Here is a 22,182-nt window from a genome sequence, read left to right on the forward strand (position 1 = left end):
GTTTCTACAGGGAAGATGAGGAGTATACCGCCTCCTACGTTTCGTTATTTTTCTCATTGGGTGGAGGCAGAGGGTTTTCTTGATACTATCAGGTCAGTGTGGAGAAAGTCTGAGGATGTGTCTCTACGAAATTTAAAGGAAGTGAAGCGGGTTTTTCGTACATCGTTTGGTAAGCGTATTTCTATGTTAGCTGATGAGGTGCAGACGACTAGGCCGGTTATGGAGACTGCTTAGGTTATGGTAAAAAGGAATCCTGATTCAGAGTCAGTGTGTGCGGAGGCGGCTCGGGCCACTGAGGTATTTGGTCAGTGGCGAGATTGGAGGAGGCGTCGCTCTAGCAGAAGGCCAGGGTCAGGTGGCTGGAGTTAGATGATATGAATACAACTTTTTTTCATCGTTGAGTTCGTTCTCATCGCAGCTGCAGTGGGTTATTTACGGTCGTGGATGCTGAGGAGGACTCGCCAGACGGTGCATGACAAGGTGGCAGGGATGGGTAGAATTCTTTTGGGGTTGCTTAGGGGCTCAGCATGTAAGGTATAGATCTTACTGCCCGAATTGAGGATATTGTGCAGTTCAGCTGGCCCGAGGAGGGGGTGGAGGCACTTGGTCGGCCAGTGAGTCGGGAGGAGATTCAGAAGGCTTTATTCTCAATGAAGTCTGGGAAGGCTCCTAGGCCTGATGGGTTTTCGATGGATTTTTACAGAGCTGCTTGGAGTGTGGTTGGGGATGGTTTCTGTGACGTTGTGCTGAATTTTTTTGAAACATGTTACCTGCCTGGTGGAATTAATTCTACTGCTATTACTCTCATCCCTAAGAGGTGGGGAGCTGAACGTATGGAGGAGTTTTGTCCTATTTCATATTGCAATGTTATGTATAAATGTATCTCGAGGATCTTAGCTGAGAGATTGCGGTTGTGGTTGCTTGATTTCATCAGTGGTAATCAGTTTGCGTTTGTTCCGGGTAGGTCGATTTTCGATAAGATTTTATTTTGTTAGAAGCTCGTGGGGAGCTATAAGAAGGGCAGAGGGAATCCACGCTGTGTATTAAAGGTAGACCTTCAGAAGGCTTATGATTCAGTGAATTGAGATTTTCTGTTTGGTGTATTGTTGGCTATAGATACGCCCCTTCAGTTTGTTAGTTGGGTGAGGGCTTATGTTACTTCGCCTAAGTTCTCTGTGATGATTAATGGTTCCCTTGAAGGGTTTTTTTCTGGTAGGAAAAGGTTGAGGCAGGGGGATTCGTTGTCTTCTTTTTTGTTTGTGATGGTGATAGAGGTCTTGTCTAGGTTGTTGAATAAACCTCATGCGTTGTTTAGGTTCCATGATCTGTGTGAGCGCTTGGGCCTAACTCATTTGATTTTTGCAGACAATTTGATGATTTTCTGTGCAGCTAAGAGAGATTCTTTGGAGTTTTTGAGGCAGGTATTGACAGAGTTTGCAGAGTTGTCTAGGTTAGTTGCAAATATTGGGAAGAGGTTCATGTTTGTTGCGGGTGTGGAATCTAGGGAGGCGGAGGAACTAGCTGCGTATATGGGAGTCTCTCTTGGTTCATTACCTGTTAGGTATCTGGATTTACCTTTATTGACAGGTCGGTTGAGGGCCGTGGATTGTGCGCCTTTGATATAGAGGATTACAGCTCGTATTAGAAGCTGGGCAGTGAGGTTCCTCTCCTTTGCTAGGAGGTTGCAGCTTGTTAGGTATGTTTTACAGTCCTTTCAGGTTTTTTGGTGTAGCATATTCGTGTTGCCTGCATGTATAACTCATGAGGTTGATCGTCTGTTTCGTAGTTATTTATGGAAGGGTAGTATGGTGAGTCGGGGTGGTGCTAGGTGGCGTGGGATGAGGTGTGTGTGCCGTTGGGAGAAGGAGGGTTAGGTGTGAAGCATGTGGCCTCTTGGAACCAGGCTGCTATTATGAAGCTGCTCTGGCTTCTCTTAATTAAATCGGGGTCACTTTGGGTGGCGTGGGTGGAGGCGTATGTTTTGCGTGGGCGGTTGTTGTGGGCTATTAGGAGTAAGGTTGGGATGTCTTGGTGCTTGAGGGCTATCTTGCGAAGTAGAGATAGATTCAAGCATCTAGTTCGTTTGATGATTGGCGATGGACAGTTTTGTTTTGTTTGGTAGGATCCTTGGCTGCCGGGGGGCGCGATTTTGAATTCATACGGATCTACGGTGGTTCATGATGTAAGGAGTAGTTTAGAAGCGTAGTTGTTGGAGTTCTTGGATGGTGAGGGAGTTTGGAGGTGGCCTACAGTGTCTTGGGAGCTGCTTGAGATCTAGGGTTTTATCCAGGCAGTAGGGCCTAAGGTGAGGGGAGAGGATTATTGGGTTTGGGTGTCGGATGCTAGTGGTCAGTTCTCTATCGCTAGTGTTTGGGAGATTATATGTCCTTATCGTCATAGGGTGTCTTGGGCTGGTATTTTGTAGGCGGGGGGTGGTATTCCGCGTCGCTCCTTCTGTGCGTGGTTAGTAGTGAGGGACAGGTTGGGTACGTGGGATTAGTTGAGGAGTTGGGGTGTGTTGTTAGAGGGAGGTGTCTTCTGTGTGGGGGAGGTGTGGAGTCGCGGGATCATTTATTTTTTGAGTGTGGGTTTGGGAGAGAGGTGTGGTCTATTGTGTTGCATTAGTTGGGTTCGACGCATCAGGCGGCTGGTTGGGATGTAGAGTTAAGTTGGTTGTGCCGAGTGGGGTCGGGTAAGGGGGTGCGTAGTAAGTTGTTCCGTATTTTCTAGTGTGCGTCCATATACTACATCTGGCAGGAGCGTAATCGGCGGTTGCATGGAGGTCGACCGAGGTTGGTGTCTGCTCTGGTTCACCTTATAGTCTCTACGGTTCGTGCTCGTGCTACTTCCGGGCGGGTTGACCTTTTTGGTCTTATCTAGTGTGTGTACGGATGTTTTTTTCCCTTTTGAACTTCACATTGTTCTCTGTTTTGCTGTAGCCCCTAGTTTATGGGGTTTTGGGTTTTTCTCTCGGCCTATCTTCCTGGTGGTTTACGTGTTTGCGTTTATGTGTTGGTTTTGTTCTATTCTTATCATGTTGGTTTTGTTTTGGTTTTGATGCCCTGTCTTTGCTTCTATTTTGTTGCTTTGTTGCATTTTTTATCCTGGGCTGTGGGATCCTCCTTGTTGTTGTATAATAATATCATCTATTCTAAAAAAAAACATCACTTGTGTAGATTCTAAAATGTCTTTTGAGTATTGTAGTTCAAGAAAAAAAGAAAAAGAAAAGAAAGTCAACCTTTGTTATTATTCCTATTTTGACCAAAAATTAAATTTGAAGTTGTTAGTATATGTATTTGTGACAGTTGAGTTATGCTCATTTTGAAAAAAGAAATCAACGTAAACATAGTACAAACATTTAAAATACCAATTGCATCTCTTGTATAAAATCTCTTTCGTACATTCTAAAATTTATCCTAAAAGGACAATGATTAAGTATAGTTTAGGCTGAACCTAATCTCATACATCCGTTGGACCGCTTTCTTGTATATGGTAGAAAAAAATCATTTTTAAATTCTAAATGACAGTTTTTTATTGGGAGTTATTTGGGTTGTAGAATATATTGGTGCATCTCCATTTAATTATTTTCCTTTTATAGCTAAGGTGGTAGCAGATGGGCCTAGTTTTCAAGAAGCCCAAAGGACTAATTTAAAGCCACAAGGCCCACTTGACGAGTTCCAATAGAAGCCCAAAAGATCGACCGGCCCACATCAGCTCCTATTTCCCGCAACCGCAACTGCAACTCTGACTGTGTGAGCTCGCAAATCAATGCCGTTTTCTATGCTAAAAAATCTGTTAAAGGTCTTCTTCCTCAACTCCTCTCAATTCTTAGCTTTCTTTCTTTCTTGCTTGTTTCCAAATGTTCTGCCCCACCTCTCGAGTCCATTTCTTTTCACTATTTATACAACTTTACACACTTCTTTCTTTATTGTTTATTCCTAATATATATGTGTGCATGTAATACTGTTTTCACTCCTCTGCTCTAAGCCCCAATGTGTTCTTATGAAGGGAAGAACGTTTGAGACGAACCCTGTTCTTTGTAGAGTTTGAATTTTTAAGTGGCTTATTGTGGTAAGAGAATGTCAGTGAGAAAGGGTAATTTGTAGCTTTATATTTGTGTTTGTGGAAGCGAATTTCTGGGGATTTTTTTTGGAAAAGTATGAGTGTTTTCTTTTTCGTTGATTTGTTGGTGAAAATTGAGCTAGTGAGTTTTGCGTTCTAAATGTTTGTTGAAATGCCTGAGTGGTACAGTAATGTTTTATCTGTTTAATAGGCAGATAGGATCATTGACCTCATGAAACTCGCGACAATTTATTGTCCATTTCTTGCCAAACGGAATTTGGTTTCATACCCAAGTAAGCATGCTTTTGGTCTCCAATTTAGATGCTGGAGATCGGCGGCAGAAGGTGATATTGTGCATAGGACAGAAGATATTGATAATGACTATCTATTAGAATCTCGTCCAATTTCCACACGCAGCCACCTTAGGCAGGCTCTTTCACTGTTCTACTCCTCTAGACAACCTCATTCCCACCAGACCTATGCTAATCTCTTTCATGCTTGTGCACGCCTCCGCTGCCTCCAAGAAGGCATGGGTCTGCACCGTTACATGATGTCCCGGGATGATCCCATGAACACATTTGATCTATTTGTTACCAACCATCTTATCAACATGTACTGTAAATGTGGCCACTTAGACTATGCCTACCAATTATTTAACGAGATGCCAAGGAGAAATCTTGTCTCTTGGACTGTGCTTATCTCGGGACTTTCTCAGTATGGCCTTGTGGATGAGTGCTTCCTTATATTTTCGCGAATGTTGGTAGATCACAGGCCCAATGAGTTTACAGTTGCAAGTTTGCTTACCTCATTTGGGGAGCACGACGGCGAACGCGGGCGGCAGATACACGGGTTTGTCTTGAAAAGGTCTTTAGATGTCTTTGTTTATGTTGCAAATGCTCTTATTGCCATGTATAGCAAGAGTTACTCTAAAGATGGTGCTTACAATGATAGTAAAGATGATGCTTGGACTATGTTCAAGAGCATAGAAAAACCTAACCTTATAACATGGAACTCGATGATTGCAGGCTTTTGTTTCCGAAAACTTGGACATCAGGCTATCTATTTATTTATGCAAATGAATCATCAAGGAATTGGGTTTGATCGTGCAACACTTTTAAGCACTTTGTCTTCCACAAGTCTCTGCAATTGGGATGAATTTGGGGACGGTCTGGGTTTTTGTCATCAGATACACTGTCAAGCATTAAAAACTGCTTTCATTTCTGAAGTTGAAATAATTACTGCATTAGTGAAAACTAATGCAGAACTTGGAGGGGATATTGCAGATAGTTATAGGCTTTTTGTTGAAGGTGGGTATAATCGGGATATAGTTTTATGGACCAGCATTATGACAGCTTTCGTAGACCATGACCCTGGGAAAACCCTTTCTCTTTTTTGTCAGTTCCGACAAGAAGGTTTAACTCCAGATGGACACACTTTTTCAATTGTATTGAAGGCTTGTGCTGGATTTCTAACCGAGAAGCATGCCTCAACGTATCATTCACTGCTAATTAAATCTATGTCTGAGGATGACACTGTCCTTAATAATGCCTTGATTCATGCTTATGGGAGGTGTGGTTCAATTTCTTCCTCTAAGAAAGTATTCGATCAAATGAAACATCATGATTTGGTTTCTTGGAACACAATGATGAAGGCCTATGCTGTCCATGGTCAAGCTGAGATTGCATTGCAGCTTTTTACAAATATGAATGTGCCACCTGATGCTACTACATTTGTCTCTCTTCTTTCAGCATGTAGCCATGCTGGGCTCGTGGAAGAAGGGATCAGCCTTTTCAATTCAATTACAGATTATGGTATTGTTTGTCAACTAGATCACTATGCTTGCATGGTTGACATTTTGGGGAGATCTGGTCAGATTCAAGAGGCTCATGATTTTATAAGTAAGATGCCTATAGAACCTGATTTTGTTGTTTGGAGTTCATTCCTGGGATCATGTAGGAAGCATGGTGCAACAGAATTAGCCAAATTAGCATCTTATAAATTGAAGGAGTTAGATCCTGGCAATTCCTTAGCTTATGTGCAAATGTCAAATCTATATTGCTTCAGTGGTAGTTTTTATGAAGCAGACTTAATTAGAATGGAAATGAAAGGGTCTAGAGTGAGAAAGGAACCTGGATTAAGTTGGGTAGAAATAGAAAATCAAGTGCATGAGTTTGCATCTGGAGGTTGCCGTCATCCACAGAGGGAGGTCATATGGAATGAGCTTGAAGAACTCATTGGGAGGTTAAAGGAGATCGGTTATGTGCCCGAGACAAGCTTAGCGCTGCATGATGTGGAACACGAGCAAAAAGAGGAGCAACTGTATCATCATAGCGAGAAGTTGGCTTTGGTTTTTTCTGTAATGAATGATTTTAACTTGGTTCGTGCCGATACTCCCATAAGGATTATGAAAAACATTCGAATTTGTGTAGATTGTCATAATTTCATGAAGTTAGCTTCAAGGCTACTTCAGAAGGAGATTGTCATTAGAGACTCTAATCGGTTTCATCATTTCATGGCCGGTTTATGCTCGTGCAATGATTACTGGTAATCAATCGGCGTCAAACATTCAAATACCTAAGTTTCCACTTGAAACATCCATAGTTTGTAGCCTCAAATATGAATGGGATAAAGTTGTTTAAAATAACATTGCCACTTATATCAATAATCTATCAGTTCCTTTAACAACTGATCAGAAAATTTTAGGAGGTGAACGTAGTTGGTCCTGGTCCCTACTTCTTGTTGGAAGTATGGTACCACAACTTTTTAAGTACACACAAAAGGTTTGATGCCACATCAAGGTTGCAGCCACAGTACCTAGTTGAACTGCAAGTGATACTATAAGCAGGTAATGTGGTAATTAGTACTTGACTATTTTTTTTTTTTTTATCTACAAGATGATATTCCTTTTCAAGGACAACCTTAGATGATTTACTCCATGAAGGATAGGCCGTTGTTTTCTGACTCTAAGTATTGATCCTTGTCCAATATGAGAGAAGGAAAAGCCAAACCCCTTCAGCTTGTTATCATTTTGATTACCAAGAAAAAAAAAGAAAGAAACTCTCTCTCTCTTTTAAAAAAAGAAAAAATCCCAATACAAGATAATTACAGGGAAGACCAATTCCAGACTTGTGGAAGTTGCTTTTACCAATTTGCAAATAAGAAGCTTCTCCATTTTAGTGAGTATAAATGACGAAACTACCAATCATTGTGCAACTTCTAATTCATTTTGGATTTCTTAATCATTGTCTTTATATTAACTAACTAGATTTCGACAGACCTTTGGTTTCTGTCCTTCAGCAGACTACCTCAAGTTTAGTTTCAAATGTTTCTTAAATTCATAATGGTTATGTAATTCCTTGTATATCTTCTTGTTATTGGCATTATTATTTTATCCTGTGGAAAAATACTATATATATATATATATATGTATGTATGAAGAGTGAAATACTGGCATAGAAGGAAGGCAAGGTACTCCCAAACTAATGTATGCTTCAAGAAATCAAGAAATAATCTTCCATTAATAATTGGAATTGAAGGCATGAAGGCCTATTTATACAAGGAAGGTGACTGGACACCTAGATAACTGGTCATCTATATGAAGTAAGCGGTTGTTGAAGGTAAATACAACTTCTTTTCTGCCGGTTTACATAGGTATAAGAGCTACATCAAATCATCCACTAATATTAAAAGTATTCACTAACAAAAGAGTGTTATAACTCCTACATCACAAACCTAGCAATGAATGAAGCTTATGGAAGCATTGCCGCCTATAGGCCTTCACCGGCATGAAAATTTGTCAACACTTCTATCTAAGAAACATGATTTCGTGGTGAGAAATGTGTAAATATTCAAAACCTAGAACCTCTCAACTTTCTCTTAAAAGTTTTAGCCGTTTTGATCAATCCAAATTCTCACGATTGCTGAATTGCATTGTAATAGTGGCTTGCTAAGCACATGTCCCTGATCTTCTGTCGTGGAAAATAATCTACATGAATCTGTGGAAATATTGTAGAACATGCGGAAAGAAGCCAAGAACAACGAACAAAAACCTCCTTCCTGCACTTCAAAGGAGGCAAAAGAAATTTAGAACTTTTGATTGTTTACATGTCTGTAAATTTGACATATTTTTGCTCACATTATTTGTCCATAATCGTTTTCACGTCTGTTTGAATTTTGTACTTTATTTTCATTGTTTATTGTCTGATCACTTTTTTTCCTCCTGAAACAGTGGTTTCTTTAACTGCTTTTAAAAATATGTACGAGCTTGGTCCTATTGTAATCCTCTTGTGCTACTTCACATTACTCTCATGGTAGAATGTTTGGTTGCATTCCACGTGCCTAAATGCTTTGCCTGTTCCCATGTGAGCATCTTTAGTTCGATCAATAAATTGGGATGGCAGCATTTTTTCCTCTGGTCCATTTTCCTTAATTAAGCTGAAACAATATGCAGCTTATACACGTATAATTGTTATGCCAACTTTCAACTGATGAATAACTTATTTTCTGTTAATATTCTGTTTATTATATTGTTCAATACTTTTCTTTTCCTTTACAGTTTAACATTATAAAATTTTCTCCTATGTTAGTTATTCCCTTGAATCCTCGACTGCTGATGTGACATCCATCATCAATCATCATCAGTATATCTGATTGGCTGGGATAAAATACTGCTTATAAACTAACGACCAGAAGACTGTATTTGAAGTACATGTTGGTTTCTAGGAGCATCAGCATGTGGTCATTGCCCGCTATAGGGTGTTGGAACCCTTTTGCATTTGCTCGCTTTAGAGTTTTTTGTGCTTCTAGTCAGCTACCTGTGTCTCCCAAAGACAAGACCCTGAGAACAATTAACAATTCTGGAGTCATTGCTTGCCTTCGTGCTAGCAGGTAACCCATTTTTATGGAATACTTTCTGCATTTTAGAATATGGTGGTGCTGGATTCTCTTAAAACTCTCTGCTTCATGAGTTTGTATTATTAGTTCTTGATGGCCAGCAGGTAACCCTAATATCTTTGTTACTTTCTCCGTATGTTTTACTGGTTAGCTGATAAATGACATCAAGGACTTCTATCTGTATAAACCATTTTCATGATTATATTACTAAAAATGGTTAGATAGCACCAACCTTATGGTAACATACATTTTCATTATTTTATTGGTTTGCAGAAGTAGAATCTCTCCTCAATTTTGGAAATCATTGCAGATTTTTTGAAGTAGTAAGAAAATTATTCGAATTGAATTGAAATGGACATAGTTTAGGTTTAGATAAAGCCTAAAGGAGCTAGTTACCAACGGAATCATTTCTAATCAAAGATAGATTACCGAAAATGTTAATGATATTGATCCGAAGAAAGGCATCAAAGTGTGCCAAACTTCCTGCGTCCTTCAGAGACCCCTCAAACATACCTTCATGTTTATTTCTAATTCAAAGAAGTCTAGGCTACTGATGTTTATTTGTGTTAAGAAATTCAGTATCATTTGTCTAGAGTTATCAAGAGCCTTGGTATGCACCTTAACTCTTCTTTAAATTCACTATAGTGCAGAGCTGGCAATGAGTGCTGCTTGTGCTGCGCTAAATGGTGGAATATCAGTTGTGAGTGCTCTTAATTTGAAGTTTTCGATCGTAATTAACCTGTAAATGAAAATCGTATTTGAATTGGTGATATGAGCAATATTCATCGGTAGTTTCAAATATTTTTTTGATATATGATTTCTTATTTCTGATGCTTTCAAAATGATTAGTAGAATTTAATAGGTTGAAGAAATTGCCCTCATGACGCTTTTGTAAGTGGTAAGTGCATGAAAAGTAATAACCATAGCAAGTGACTAGAGCATATTAATTTTATTGAATGAAACGGCTTTTTTTCTCCCATTCCTCCTGATGAATTGATTGATGGTTTCTATCTTATTTTCCTCTTTCGTCGCTATGCAGCTGGAGATTGTTATGTCGACGCCAGGTGTGCTTGAGGTTGTTGTAGAGAATATTTTCTTTTTCATTGTATTTCTTAGTAATTTTAGGTATTTATCTCATTCATTTTTTTTTACTTTTTTTCTCTGTTATAAATTTGAAGCAGGTTCTATATCAGTTGCTACAAGACTATCCTACAAGAACATTGGGAGTAATTATTTTCTTTGCTTTTCGTGGGTGTGATCATCTCTTAATGTTTGTAATATATCCTTGGCACGCCTAGGTCAAAATTTGTGAAGTTTTTTTCCCTTGAACCTTTGATCAACAAGGATGAACTATATCTGTACTCTAAATGCTTACCAAAATTCAACTTGTTAACCTAAAAAATGATGGATGGGCACCTGACCCGTTGAGTTCTGAGGATTCCCAAATATTGTGCAGGTTGGGACAGTTCTTAATATTAAGGATGCAAAGAATGCTGTAAAAGCTGGAGCCAAGTTTCTAATGAGTCCTACTATGGTAAAGGTATGCGTTGATAGAGGACCAGTATACCACTTTTACTTTTGCTTATATGTCACAGTGAACTTTAAATGTCACACCCCCTCCCGAGTTTATTCCCCAACCCAAAAGGAGACATGAAGACAGTAGACACCACCTTTGTGACACCTACTGTCTGTCCTTAAACTAACTTATCGGATAACAAATATGTATATTACAATTAACTTTTAATGACAGTTTCAAGAGTTCATACTAAAAACATTCCTGATCCTAGCTAGCCCTAGTGACTTCTAATAACCAGACTCAGGATTTTACTTTGGGAGAGGCAATTTCAGACCTTGAGTGTCACTTCCAGAACGTCCTTTTTCCGTTACTTGGGGAGGAGAAAAATAAAACATTGGAAAATGTGAGCTCAAAGCCCAATGAGTGGTATAATCTATAAGAAAATAAGTTTTGCTTTGGAAATTCATTTTTGGAAAAACAAATTCCACAATCAAGCAATCATAACACATAAAAATGTAACTCTCCCAGCCTGGTAACTGGCTCCTTTTGGCATGATCATGTGTTTCCCAAGTATTCTCGTTTATTCCCAATATGCAAGTTGAGGAAACAATTCACGAGTTCGAGGAAACAATTCCAACACCCACTTAGCCTGCTGAATGTGCACATGTCGACAATATCCCGTTAGTCGTGCTTGAGACACACTAACAATTTTCCAGGTACAATCCCAGTTTCCTGTCAATTCATGTTATCCAGCAAAATCAAGGTAAAACAATCATTCTAGCAAAACAACAGAAACCAATCAACACTAGAATCAATGTACAAAAGCCAGGAAGACACATTTCCCGATCATGCCCATTTCCAAACCTTACATATATATGTATAATAGCATATATATACACAATTCACAAATCATATGAAAGTAGGAGCCACTCACAGTCTTTTGTTGTGATTTTTCCTACTGATTTCCTCGAACGACTCTCGATCCTATTTCCTCGAATTCTACTTATTTCAAGGAAATCCTAAATTAGTCTAATTTCTCAAATAAATCAAATTTGGTCTTAAATATATCCTCAAATTGAATATTTTGACTTACCCACCACAACTTACTGAAAAATAGGTTCAACTTCCGGAAATACAACTTTTTAGGTAAATTGTCTAGGTTGGTGGGCGGCGGTGGGTAGTCAGCGTGCAGGATGGCCACAAGGCTGCGCGCAAATGGGTGGCACTCCTCGCACAGACACGGCGTGACACGAGCGTGGCGACTGGGATGTGGGCGAGCCCGCGCGCGAGGGGTTGGGCAATGTAGCATGCGCGGGCATGTGCTGGGCCGTGCGATGTGCGCGCCAACGGGCGTCCATGTCGTCCTGAAGGCGCGCCTTGTGATAGGGCGCGCGTGCACACATGCGCTATGCGTTGGGCGATGGCATGTGCGATGGGCGCCTGCCTTATGCGACCAGCTGACCTTTCTGTCTTCCAACACGAATTCCTCACTCCTCACTTCTCCAAATCAAATGGCAGCCTAGGATCAGAACCAATGTCCCCTAGTTGCCCCATTTTTAGAAGTCCCAAAACCACCTGTGCTTGACACATTTCCAACCTTGCATGTCCAAGCTGCCTTCAGCATGCATGTACCAATGCATCAAACTTGACACCTCTTTGCATGCTAGCTTCTTCTTCTTGCCTAGGCCAATGCACAGCCTTCCTTTTGAAGTGTCATTCCCACCTTTGCATGCTCTACCAAGCGCCCACCTCACCCTTGTTTTAGCCCAAACTCCACTCCGTTCAGCCACATGACCCAATTTGCTGTCAACCCAACCTTGCTTCCCAAGCTTACCTACTCAACACATACTTCTCTTCCTTAGCCACATACTCACTCAATGCCTAGCCTTACTTGGATGCATAACCTCTTCTTTGGCCACATAGTCATACTTGGGCGAATACCCCTTCCCACGCATAGTCTCCCTTGGGCGCATACCCCATTTGGCCAGCGCATACCTCCTCTTGCACCCCAACGCCTAGCCTCACAGTTGATGCATAGCCCCACTCCACGCCTACCTCGTCTAGCCAATGCATCTCAACGCACGCTCACGCCTCCTTGCCTAAGTCACCTAACCCTTTGCCATGCACGTCACCTTGACTTTCTAACCTTCGCATGGGCTTGGCCAACGCATGGCTTCAACGCAAGGCCTCCTCTCTCTCGGCCATCCCTTAGTCATGCCTTCACCTACCTCAACACCCACCTTTCGCTCACTAACCTCAAATTACTTAAGCTGCTGCACACCTCAACAATGCCTTCAATGCATGGTTCCCTATTTAGCCAAATTTTACCTTCCTTAACCAAGCCTACTACATCTTCACCTAGTACCTGTGTGCTTCATGACCCCTAAAGTATTTTCCTCCTTCTCCCAACATCCTCAAGCTTTCTCCTTATAATCTTAACTTATATTTAGACCTCTTTAATCCTAATATCCAAGTTTGGCTTGATTTGTCTTTAACAAGACTCGAGGGTTTACATTAAATGTATACGTTGAAACCTTGTATCTTTTTCCATGTTTTTTACCTATCGTGATTTTTCAAGTCTTGGGAGTCAAACTAAAAGAGACTATAAAGATATTTTCTTCATTTCAGATTATTTCAACTGATTTGCAGGGTATCATGGATGATATTGAAGGCGAATTCTTATATATACCTGGTGTGATGACCCCAACAGAAGTAATTGGATAAGACTTTTGGCTCTTTTCTATTTCTCAAGGATTCCTCCTTTTTGCATGTGAAATCATTGGTTCTGCCACAAAAATTTTTGGAACTTTTAAATTACCTTTGTAACCTAGTTATATGTAACTTTGCAGGTACTGACTGCATATGAAGCTGGCGCTGAGATTGTTAAAGTAAGTAAATTTGTTGTCTCGTTTAGGGAAGTCATTGAGAGTCGGTTATCATTTCCCATCACCATGTTCCCTACTTATTTCTCTAAGATATATGGCAAGCTCGTTCACATACAGCTTTCAAGGAACTATTACATTTCTTTGGAGGACTAGAAATTTATTTAAAAAATTGAATTCTTGGAGTTCTGCATTTATCGCAACTGAACGTGATTAAAATTGTGCTCTACTTAATTAAAAGAGAGAGAGAACATAATTTCCTATATACTAGACGGAAAAAAAAAACATAAATGTCCTGCATAAATATACTTTTCATTTATTTTTTATTCCCTCATGTTTTTCTATGTAATAAATCCCCAAGAAAATTTCTGAGTGGGAATTAGTATGCAATTATGAATAATAAAATTAGAAAACTCATGCAAGTAATTTATTTTGCTTTGTGTGCTTCAGTGCTTAAAATTTTTCTCCTGCTTATATTTGTTTTTGGCATCAAAATATGGTTCTAGCCTTGTCATTTTTTTTATAGATTTTTTTTGATTTTTAAACTTGAAAAATAGGTGTATCCAGTTTCTGCATTAGGTGGTATTAAATATATATCAGCCCTCAAGAAGCCATTTCCGCATATCTCAATGGTTGCTTCTCAGGGCATAACTATTGGTCAGTACTCAGCTTAAACCCTTTGCTCCTAAAGCCCCGAGGGATACTTGATTTTGTAAAATACACTTTTGGTCCCAGAAGTTTGAGCTTCGTGTCTATTTGATCTCAAAGGTTTCAAAAGGTGCATTTTAGTCCCCGAGGTTTGGAAAATAGTTCTAGAAAGTTCTTGAGTTAACTTGACCGTTAGTTGACTAACGGAAATTTTGATGTGGTAAATTGAGGTGGCAAATTTTACTTTACTTTATATTGTTTTATTAGAAGACATGATTTTCTTTTTTAAATTACCCTTTATTCTTTATATTCTTTTCCATCTTCTCCTATTGACTTTTCTCTTCTCCTTCCTTTTTGTTTTTTTTCCTCCTTTTTTTTTTTTACTTTGTTCTAAAGAAGGAGATGAGAGGAGGGTGAACGGTGAAAAAGCATAAGACTCCATCATTGTAAGAATAAACATACAAAATCCAATAAAAATCCAGCACCGTCGATCTCACACAGATAATATATCCTTCAATTCTCATCCTTCTGCTCCACCTGAAGCTTTTGGCATTTGTGATTTGGCTCCATAAATTAACTTCTGGGAGTGCTAGGTTATTCAGAAATGCATCCTACCCTGCCAAGTGCCAATTGCTGGAACTAGGAAGAAAAATTAGGTTTTTTTTTTTTCCTCCTATCGTGTCTTCAGATTGTAAAATTGGCCATTGGTACCGTTCGAACCTGTGAAATTAGGAAGGTAAAATTGAATTTCAGATCGAATTAAACTATTAGAGCTCTTTGATTTGGGGATTTTGATTGCAATTTTGGAGTGCTCTCTCTAGCTGTCTGACACGTGCTGCTGTATTTCACCGAATGTTTATACTTCTTGTTGTTGTCTGGCAACCATAGTGGCGGCACTGGCAGTGATGCCATTGTAGACATTGAAGCAGAGGCACTAACCCAGTGATGGTGCAGTGGTGTTCAGGATTCAGGCTATAACCAAGGTAATGGTATGACAGAGATGGGGGCAGTCAATGAAGAGAAGAAAAGATAAAAATAGAAAAGAAGAGAGAAGACATGGTAAGAGAGAGAAGCCCATGGGAGAAGATGAGGAGGGAGATTGGAGAAGAACAGGAATGGAGTGGGGAAGAGAAACGAATGAAAGATAATTAAAAAAATGCCATGTAATCTATTAAAAATAATGTAAATTAGGTAAAGTTTTCCACCTCATTTAGATTTTGCCACTTCAATTGGCCACATTAAATTTTCGTTAGTCAACTCACGGTCAAATTAACTCAATGACCTTTTAGAACTATTTTCCAAACTTCAGGGACAAAAATGTGCTTTTTGAAACCTTGGGGACCAAATAGATACGAATCTCAGACCTTGGGGACCAAAAGTGTATTTTTCCCTTTTGTATTAGCATCTAGTAGCAACTCTGTCTGTTTGATATGCTTTATGAATTCTATTTTATCTTTCCAGATTTACCGAGTCAAATAGATTCATGCAAATAGCTATTTGGTAGATTTTTTTTCTTTCAGCTATTCGGTGGTATTCATGTAAGACCAACTCTAATGTTGCTCATATGATTCGTAATTTCTTGCATGACAGCTAAGACTCCTTCAGATATATGCTCAAATACTCTAACGAGGAAGAGTGTTAAAGTAGCATAAGATTGCTGTTCGTATTATAACTCATGTTCTTTCTTAAATCGACTGAGGTTATCTTTGAAACAAAGTAATTTTGAGCTTGTGTTGTTTTGTCGTGTTGTTCATTTTACAGTTCACTGTCTTTGTTTTTCTGGCTAGTCAGTTTTTGGAAGTTCTTTTTATCAGTCTGATGTAACTTGAGCCGATTCTGAGATTCATTTGTTTCTTCTAAATTTTTTCAGAGTCTACCGGGGATTATATTAGACAAGGAGCATCTTCAGTAGTTTTATCTGATGCAATATTTAATAAGGAGTTTATGGACCAAAAAAACTTTGATGGAATATTTCAACTTTCTAAGTTGGCTGCTTCCGTGGCGATGGAAGCTTTAGAATGGTGAGGACTTCTAGTCTCCAATGCCTATTGCGTATCATATTCATGTGTCACCATAACTTGCTTCGGAGTACAAAAAATTCTATTAACAGACGTCCTTAAAGAGGAATTAAACCTGATCCTCCCGACCTCTCCACCCCACAAAAAGTTCTAGTTTTCCTCTCAAGCTAAATACCCACGTAAATAAGGAGTTGCACGACAGCTACAAATTTGCACGTTTGCAAGAGTATAGAATAAGGATATAGAAACCAGAACTAGTCCCAACAGAAAAAGCAGAATAAAGGGAGTTGTAAGATAATAGTACTCCCTCCCATACTTCCTAATATAAGGCTTGATCCCAGTAAGACTACAAGAAAATCATGGCAAGAAAACAAAACTGTTAAAGAACCTTTCTTTTGTCACATAAACTCAAAAAGGAGTGTTCAAGAGTACCTCATACATCGAACAACACCCCCCACTATTACAAGCCGACACAACCCCAAAAGGCTTGAAGAAACGATTCCACCAAAAGCTAACAAAATCACAATATACCAAAGCAAATGATCCATTTCCTCTCCCTTTCTCCTACAAAGAACACGCCATTATTTGCCCATTGTGTTTTTTCCTTCTTTTGTGTGTGATGTAAAATAGAAGAGCATCAATTAGAATTAACTTATTAGTCTTTGCATTATGCTCATAGTCATTGCCCACCCCACTCTTTTTTTTTTTAAATGGAAACAGAATTTTTCATTGATATAAATGAAAGAGCACAACTCAAATTACAAAGAGACATGAACCAAATAAACTACTAAGGATCGGGAGATGCACCCAGATATCTCAATTAGGTTGATACATCTTTAGCACCCTCATTATATCCAATACAAAACAAGATTTCAGATATTACAATTCTTTCTTGGAGTTCGCAGTCCAAGCTCTTTTCAAATTACTCTATTAAGGATATTTGTCTCAATTGGAATGCTTTTCTTCTTATATGTAACCAAGTATTTTAGACCATTTCCCACCCACTCATTCCGGGAGAACAATGGTTTTAAGTTGTTAAGCGTTTGATGGGAATTCAGAACCTAGACTTTTCCCAATACCATATCAGAACCCCTTGGATGCGCCTCACTTCAAATTTGGTACATAATTAGCAAATAGCCTTTATTTGCTTCATAGCCTTCGACTGTCTTATGTGTCATTACAGGAAGCAGCAGTCTTCATTGACTGAATCATGTCACTAGTAGCCAATTTCCCGTTTGTGCTTTGACCTGGTTCAGATGTATTACAAAAGCTTTCAACTCTTGTAGGGGTGAAAAATCAAGGTAAAAACTAATGCATGTCTTTACTTCATTTTATTCTAAATGGTAAAATTGACTGCTCAATTGTCTACTGGCATTTATGCATGCAGTTTTGTGTCTCCATTTCTGTCTTCTAGTTTGTATGCAGCACTACTTAGAATTGAAATATTTTCATGTTAATTTGTCTACTTTAGTTTTTCTGCAGCACTACTAGTTTAAGGCTCCGTTTGATAACTTAAACATTGCACTTGTTTTCTCACCATTTCTTTATAACTACAATGATTTTCATTTTTCTTAATGAAACATTTAAATTTTTAGTCAAATTCTAAAAACAACGGTTATTAAATCGGGCCTAAGAAACTCCATTTTGACTCCTATAGGATATGGTTTTGTTAAGGGGTATTTAGAGTAAGGAGTGGAGTTGTGAAGTCGTAGGACTTAGTATAAGAGATAATAAAGCATACAGTTGATTCTTTTAGTCGTGGAGTCCACAAACTCCTTAGACCAAACAAGGGTTGGAGTTCACAACTCCACTCCATCGGTCAAATACCTCCTTAGTAATTATGTTCCTTTGAAAAATGAGAGAAACATGACTTTGAGAGTTGTTCCTTTGTGCGATAAACATTTTCTTTCTCTTTCTTTGTAGTGAAGCCTTTTTAGAGAAAATAAAGCATGGAAAATGGTTTCTTTCGTTGAGCGGTTGTGTATCATGTTATGCCTATGGTGATGTTTTTCCTTCCCTTAGTATTTTGTTTCTAAACTTGTGTGTTTTTTTCTACTTGCTTGACGTTGTAGTTAGGTTGGAGTAATTGTATACCGCTATGACTTATTTAATTCCTTGTCGATTATAAATGGTGTATTATTCATATATTGCTTGGTTCATAGGTAATAATTTAATTAGGTTTTGATGAGCAATTAATTTTGATGTATCAAAACTAGGGTTCAACTTGTGGAATTAAAAGTTTAAAGTCGTTGCGCTGATGATACAAACGTGTAAGTTGTAACTCAAGCTAGGGGCATCAAAGTGGCTAGAGGTTAGTTTGCTCTATTTAATAGGTTCTTTAACTTAATTAAGGTCAATATTGATTCATTGTATAAGAGTAAAAATATTTTTCTTTTTCTATATTTAATTACAAAAAATGTTCCCCTTTCTCCCTCAAGTTTTGAGATGAAGTAATTTGGACACCTCATCGTTAATTTATTTAATCATGAGTCAATATAATTATGCACATGGGGGAGAAAATAATATATCAATTTTATATTCATTGATTTTATGTGCTGGCAATTTAACCTAATTGAACTTGAGATTGCGACGTAGTTTTTTAAATTTGTCTTTTGTTATTTTTGTGATATTACGTCTGAAAAATCAGCCATTAAAATTTAAATTAGGAAATTAGTGAAGAAATTAGTTTACGTTATTTGTGCGACGAAGCAATCATCTTCTTGAGTTTTGACACCTCAATTGGACTATTCTTAATTTTCTTTTAATTAATTAAGATCTTTTAAAGTTTCTTTAAGATTAAGTAAAATTATAAGTTTAGCTCTAGACTTTTAATGCTTTTATAAGGTATTTGATAGTTTTTTTTTTTTTTAAATTTAATATGTAAAGGAGAGGAATCGAACTTCGAAATCGAGATTAATAATTCAAATACTATACTAGTCGAGCTATGTTCATTTTGGTAAATCTTAGATTTTTAATTATGTGTTTGATATGATCAAATCTTTCTTAAAATTAACAAATCTTTTAGATATTAAATTAAAATATGTATCTATTAAGATTTTAAGGTTGTATTTGGTTAGTAATCTGAAAACAGAAATCTAAAAATAATAGATCTTAGCTTCAAGATATATATTTATAAATTATAAAATAGTTCGGTAGATTGATGTAACCATTATTAGTTTTTGTTTTTTTTTTTTTTGAGAAAAATCTCAACCATTATTAATTAATCTACAAATAAATTTTGTACTGTTATTATTTTATAACTTGTTTTTTTTTACATAATTTAACTTAACAAAATTGAACCAATTTTATAACATGAAACATACCAAAAGAAAGGAATTTTGCATTATAAATTTCAATATTAAAAGTTCAAACATATGCAATTAAATCGAAGTATCACAACTCAAAAAATAAATAAAATATAAACCAAGTAAGGCAACATGCCAACCAATTGCTTCAAAGATTGAAAGTTCAACATGTATTTTTATTTTTCCTAACTTTCAAAAGTTGAATTTTATATAAAATCAAAAGGGCTTTAAAGTCATGTAAATATTTAATTAGAACTTTTAAATGAATATTGAATGGAATAAAAATAAAAATGTAGGTGGACATTGCATGGGAACATCCGAAGGCGGAATAAAGGGGAAGATCGGTCGGCTGAGATTCTTACACCCTAACTCGCACCCCCTAAAACCGCCGTCGAACTCGGAAGCTTCCAGACTTTTTTTCCCTTTCATTTTCAATTTTTAATTCTCACTTATTTATTGACATAATAATTGTATGAAATTCCCAAAAAAAAAAAATGGTTTTTTGCCACTCTTTGAAATTTAAGGAATTTGCCCTCTTGCTTACAAAATTACCCTCAATTTTCTTTTTCCCTCTTCTCGAATTTTCTTCTTCCATTTGCATCGATCATTCTCCATTTTCTCTCTCTATTTGTTGTCGGTCATAGGGACATTGTAGTGGAATTGTCAGAGTGGGATTGGAACATTAGATGTGTGAGGTTACCCGAGAGCGAGAGCGAGAGCAAGAGAGAGGAGATCGAGAGATTGAGAGGTCCAATCTGTTTAGACGATGTTTTATTTTGGTAATTTTACTCAAATATGACATAAGTAAAAGGTTTTAAAAAAAAATCCAACTTTGAAAAATGAGACATTTCATTTTCTCCAAATTTAACGTCGTGTATCTGTCTGATCTTTAGAAAAAAAAAAAAGATAGCATATTTTTAACAAAATTGGCGTAAATATTTGTTAAGATTTTCTCTTTTAACATCGGTATACATTAAAAGATTTGTTATGGTTAATGTACATTCATGGTATTAAAATTGGATGAATTTGTGATACTTCAACATATTCATGAATTTGATGAAGAGTTAATTTAAATTTATGAAACACAAAAAACATACATATAGGGACGAGAAATTTGAATCACGATCTCTTGTAGAAAGCATAGCAAGATGTTCTAATATTTGAATGATATTCTTATTCCTTTTCTTATGAACTACATTTTCCTTTTTTTTTTTTTTAGAATAATTCGTCAATATCGATATTTTACCAATGTTTTACAAATTGGAGACATTAGCATTTTTTGTTGTTATCACTATTCATATCATTAGTGCTAATCGTGCTTGAACAATTATCTTTAAGATTATTAAATTGTTGTTATAGGTTGATTAAGATAAATGGTAAAGTGCACAAACTACTCTTTAATTGAGTTCTTATAACTAAGCTCTAAATATAAATCTTAAACCACTTTTGGTGGATTTGATTTTCCTCTTTAGTTGAACAATGATGGAGAATAGGTATCGAATAATTAACTTTTAAAATAGTAATATGTATTTTACCTATGAATCACAGGTCATTTCAACATTTTTTTTTGTCTTCACCATATATGATTCCTAGAAAAAAATTTCAAGATTCCACGAGCTTGCTCCAAACCAAGTACAACTAACTTTCGAGGGCTTATGATTAGGTCATCAAACTGAAAGTGTAACTTCTTAGTAAATATTTTGGCCATATATTTTTATAAATATCTTTAAATTTGATTGTTTTAAAAAAAGATTTTTTAGTGTTATTTTTGGACGATTTTACCCTTTTTTATATTTATTTGTATTCGTTATATATATATATATATATATATATATATATATATATATATATATATTTTCAAAGCTACTTTAATGATGGAGAGAGAAAATACATTTATTATAAAGAGAAAAAATGCATTTAATATTAGTTTTTCTCATTTATCAATTGGAGAGAGAACATGTATTTATTTGATTTTTTTCTATTTTCCCATTTGAAAAAAAAAAAAGCATTTAATGAAATTTTATTTTTTATTTACATTGGTTTTTACATATCAATTTATTGTTTTTTTTTTTTTTTTTATAGATTAATGGTTATTTTAAATATACCTTAGAATATTTGGACGGATTCATGATTATTTTAAATACACCTTGTTAGGTATTTAAAAATATTCTAATCAATATATGAAATATACTACAGTTTATAAATTAGAGATTGACTCAATGTTTGACATAAAACACAGTATAAACCAATATATGAACAACAGTATATAAATCTTCATAAATTTCATTTACACCATAGTACATATATCATAATACAATAAGTCTAAAAAAACACTCGTCTATATTAAATAAATGAATGCATATACCATAGTATATATCAAATTCCCTACAAAAGCTTAAAAAAAGTACATATATATATCACATTATATATAAAAAAATAAGAAAAAAAAATAAAGTCTATCTTCATATGGAGGTTTATAATACATAACTCTCCGTCTTCATCTCTTCTTCTTTTTCCGACATGGTTGCCATGGATCTCTCTCCCCGTTGTCGTTGAAAAAATTTGCTCGTCCTGCCATGTCGTCGACCAAATATGCTCAATTTGTCACCATCGATTCACCCCACACCATCGACGCCATCGATTCGTCCCAAGTCGTTCGTGTCATCTCATGCTAAGCCATCAATTTGCCCCACGTTATCGTCTACCGCTTGCAATAAATATTATGTAGGGGGAAGGAGAAAAGAGAGGGAGAGGAAGAAATGGATGTGAATTATGAGAGAGAGAATATATGTATGGGAAAGAGAATATGCATGGGAGAGAGAAATATATATATATATAATGTAGGTGAAAGCTAAATT

At 36.9% G+C, this 22,182-nt stretch overlaps 3 protein-coding genes across 8 annotated transcripts; all 3 read left to right on the forward strand.

Annotated features, from left to right (window-relative positions):
• The first annotated feature begins 237 nt into the window (after nucleotides 1-237).
• Nucleotides 238-1,625, forward strand: LOC150035197 (uncharacterized). The gene is made up of 5 exons (XM_090315264.1): nucleotides 238-355; nucleotides 419-480; nucleotides 573-960; nucleotides 1,117-1,212; nucleotides 1,366-1,625. Exons 1-5 carry the CDS (start codon nucleotides 238-240, stop codon nucleotides 1,623-1,625), a joined length of 924 nt encoding a protein of 307 aa, XP_090171390.1.
• Nucleotides 1,626-3,691: 2,066 nt separating this feature from the next.
• On the forward strand, nucleotides 3,692-19,872 carry LOC120081433 (uncharacterized). Of its 6 annotated transcripts, XM_039036285.2 has the most exons (13): nucleotides 3,692-3,801; nucleotides 8,649-8,949; nucleotides 9,601-9,655; nucleotides 9,995-10,030; nucleotides 10,137-10,181; nucleotides 10,412-10,495; nucleotides 13,121-13,183; nucleotides 13,321-13,359; nucleotides 13,911-14,010; nucleotides 15,872-16,022; nucleotides 17,203-17,320; nucleotides 18,236-18,330; nucleotides 19,621-19,872. In XM_039036285.2, exons 2-11 carry the CDS (start codon nucleotides 8,771-8,773, stop codon nucleotides 17,237-17,239), a joined length of 789 nt encoding a protein of 262 aa, XP_038892213.1. In that variant the 5' UTR covers nucleotides 3,692-3,801; nucleotides 8,649-8,770; the 3' UTR covers nucleotides 17,240-17,320; nucleotides 18,236-18,330; nucleotides 19,621-19,872. The 6 variants fall into 6 exon arrangements, with proteins under 6 accessions (XP_038892213.1, XP_038892214.1, XP_038892215.1 ...); XM_039036286.2 differs by lacking the exon at nucleotides 19,621-19,872 and having other exon boundaries at nucleotides 18,236-18,456; XM_039036287.2 differs by lacking the exons at nucleotides 3,692-3,801; nucleotides 19,621-19,872 and adding an exon at nucleotides 3,810-4,071 and having other exon boundaries at nucleotides 18,236-18,456.
• On the forward strand, nucleotides 4,065-6,744 carry LOC150035198 (Tetratricopeptide repeat (TPR)-like superfamily protein). Its single transcript, XM_090315754.1, has one exon. It carries the CDS (start codon nucleotides 4,295-4,297, stop codon nucleotides 6,608-6,610), a length of 2,316 nt encoding a protein of 771 aa, XP_090171880.1. The 5' UTR covers nucleotides 4,065-4,294; the 3' UTR covers nucleotides 6,611-6,744.
• Nucleotides 19,873-22,182: the final 2,310 nt, after the last annotated feature.

The sequence above is a fragment of the Benincasa hispida genome, chromosome 7, assembly GCF_027475165.1.
Source record: "Benincasa hispida cultivar pf3 chromosome 7, pf3_genome.v1.1, whole genome shotgun sequence".
Taxonomy (NCBI): Eukaryota; Viridiplantae; Streptophyta; class Magnoliopsida; order Cucurbitales; family Cucurbitaceae; genus Benincasa; species Benincasa hispida.

What these genes read in the sequence shown, in the direction of transcription:
- LOC150035197 (XM_090315264.1), top strand. Translation starts at nt 238, where the DNA reads ATGGTAAAAAGGAATCCTGATTCAGAGTCAGTGTGTGCGGAGGCGGCT. An exon ending in GCCAGACGGTGCATGACAAG is followed by an intron (nt 481 to 572) that starts GTGGCAGGGATG and finishes GATATTGTGCAG; the next exon opens with TTCAGCTGGCCCGAGGAGGG. An exon ending in TCAGTTTGCGTTTGTTCCGG is followed by an intron (nt 961 to 1,116) that starts GTAGGTCGATTT and finishes TGTTGGCTATAG; the next exon opens with ATACGCCCCTTCAGTTTGTT.
- LOC150035198 (XM_090315754.1), top strand. Translation starts at nt 4,295, where the DNA reads ATGAAACTCGCGACAATTTATTGTCCATTTCTTGCCAAACGGAATTTG.
- LOC120081433 (XM_039036285.2), top strand. Translation starts at nt 8,771, where the DNA reads ATGTTGGTTTCTAGGAGCATCAGCATGTGGTCATTGCCCGCTATAGGG. An exon ending in TGAGTCCTACTATGGTAAAG is followed by an intron (nt 10,496 to 13,120) that starts GTATGCGTTGAT and finishes ACTGATTTGCAG; the next exon opens with GGTATCATGGATGATATTGA. An exon ending in GCGATGGAAGCTTTAGAATG is followed by an intron (nt 16,023 to 17,202) that starts GTGAGGACTTCT and finishes GTGTCATTACAG; the next exon opens with GAAGCAGCAGTCTTCATTGA.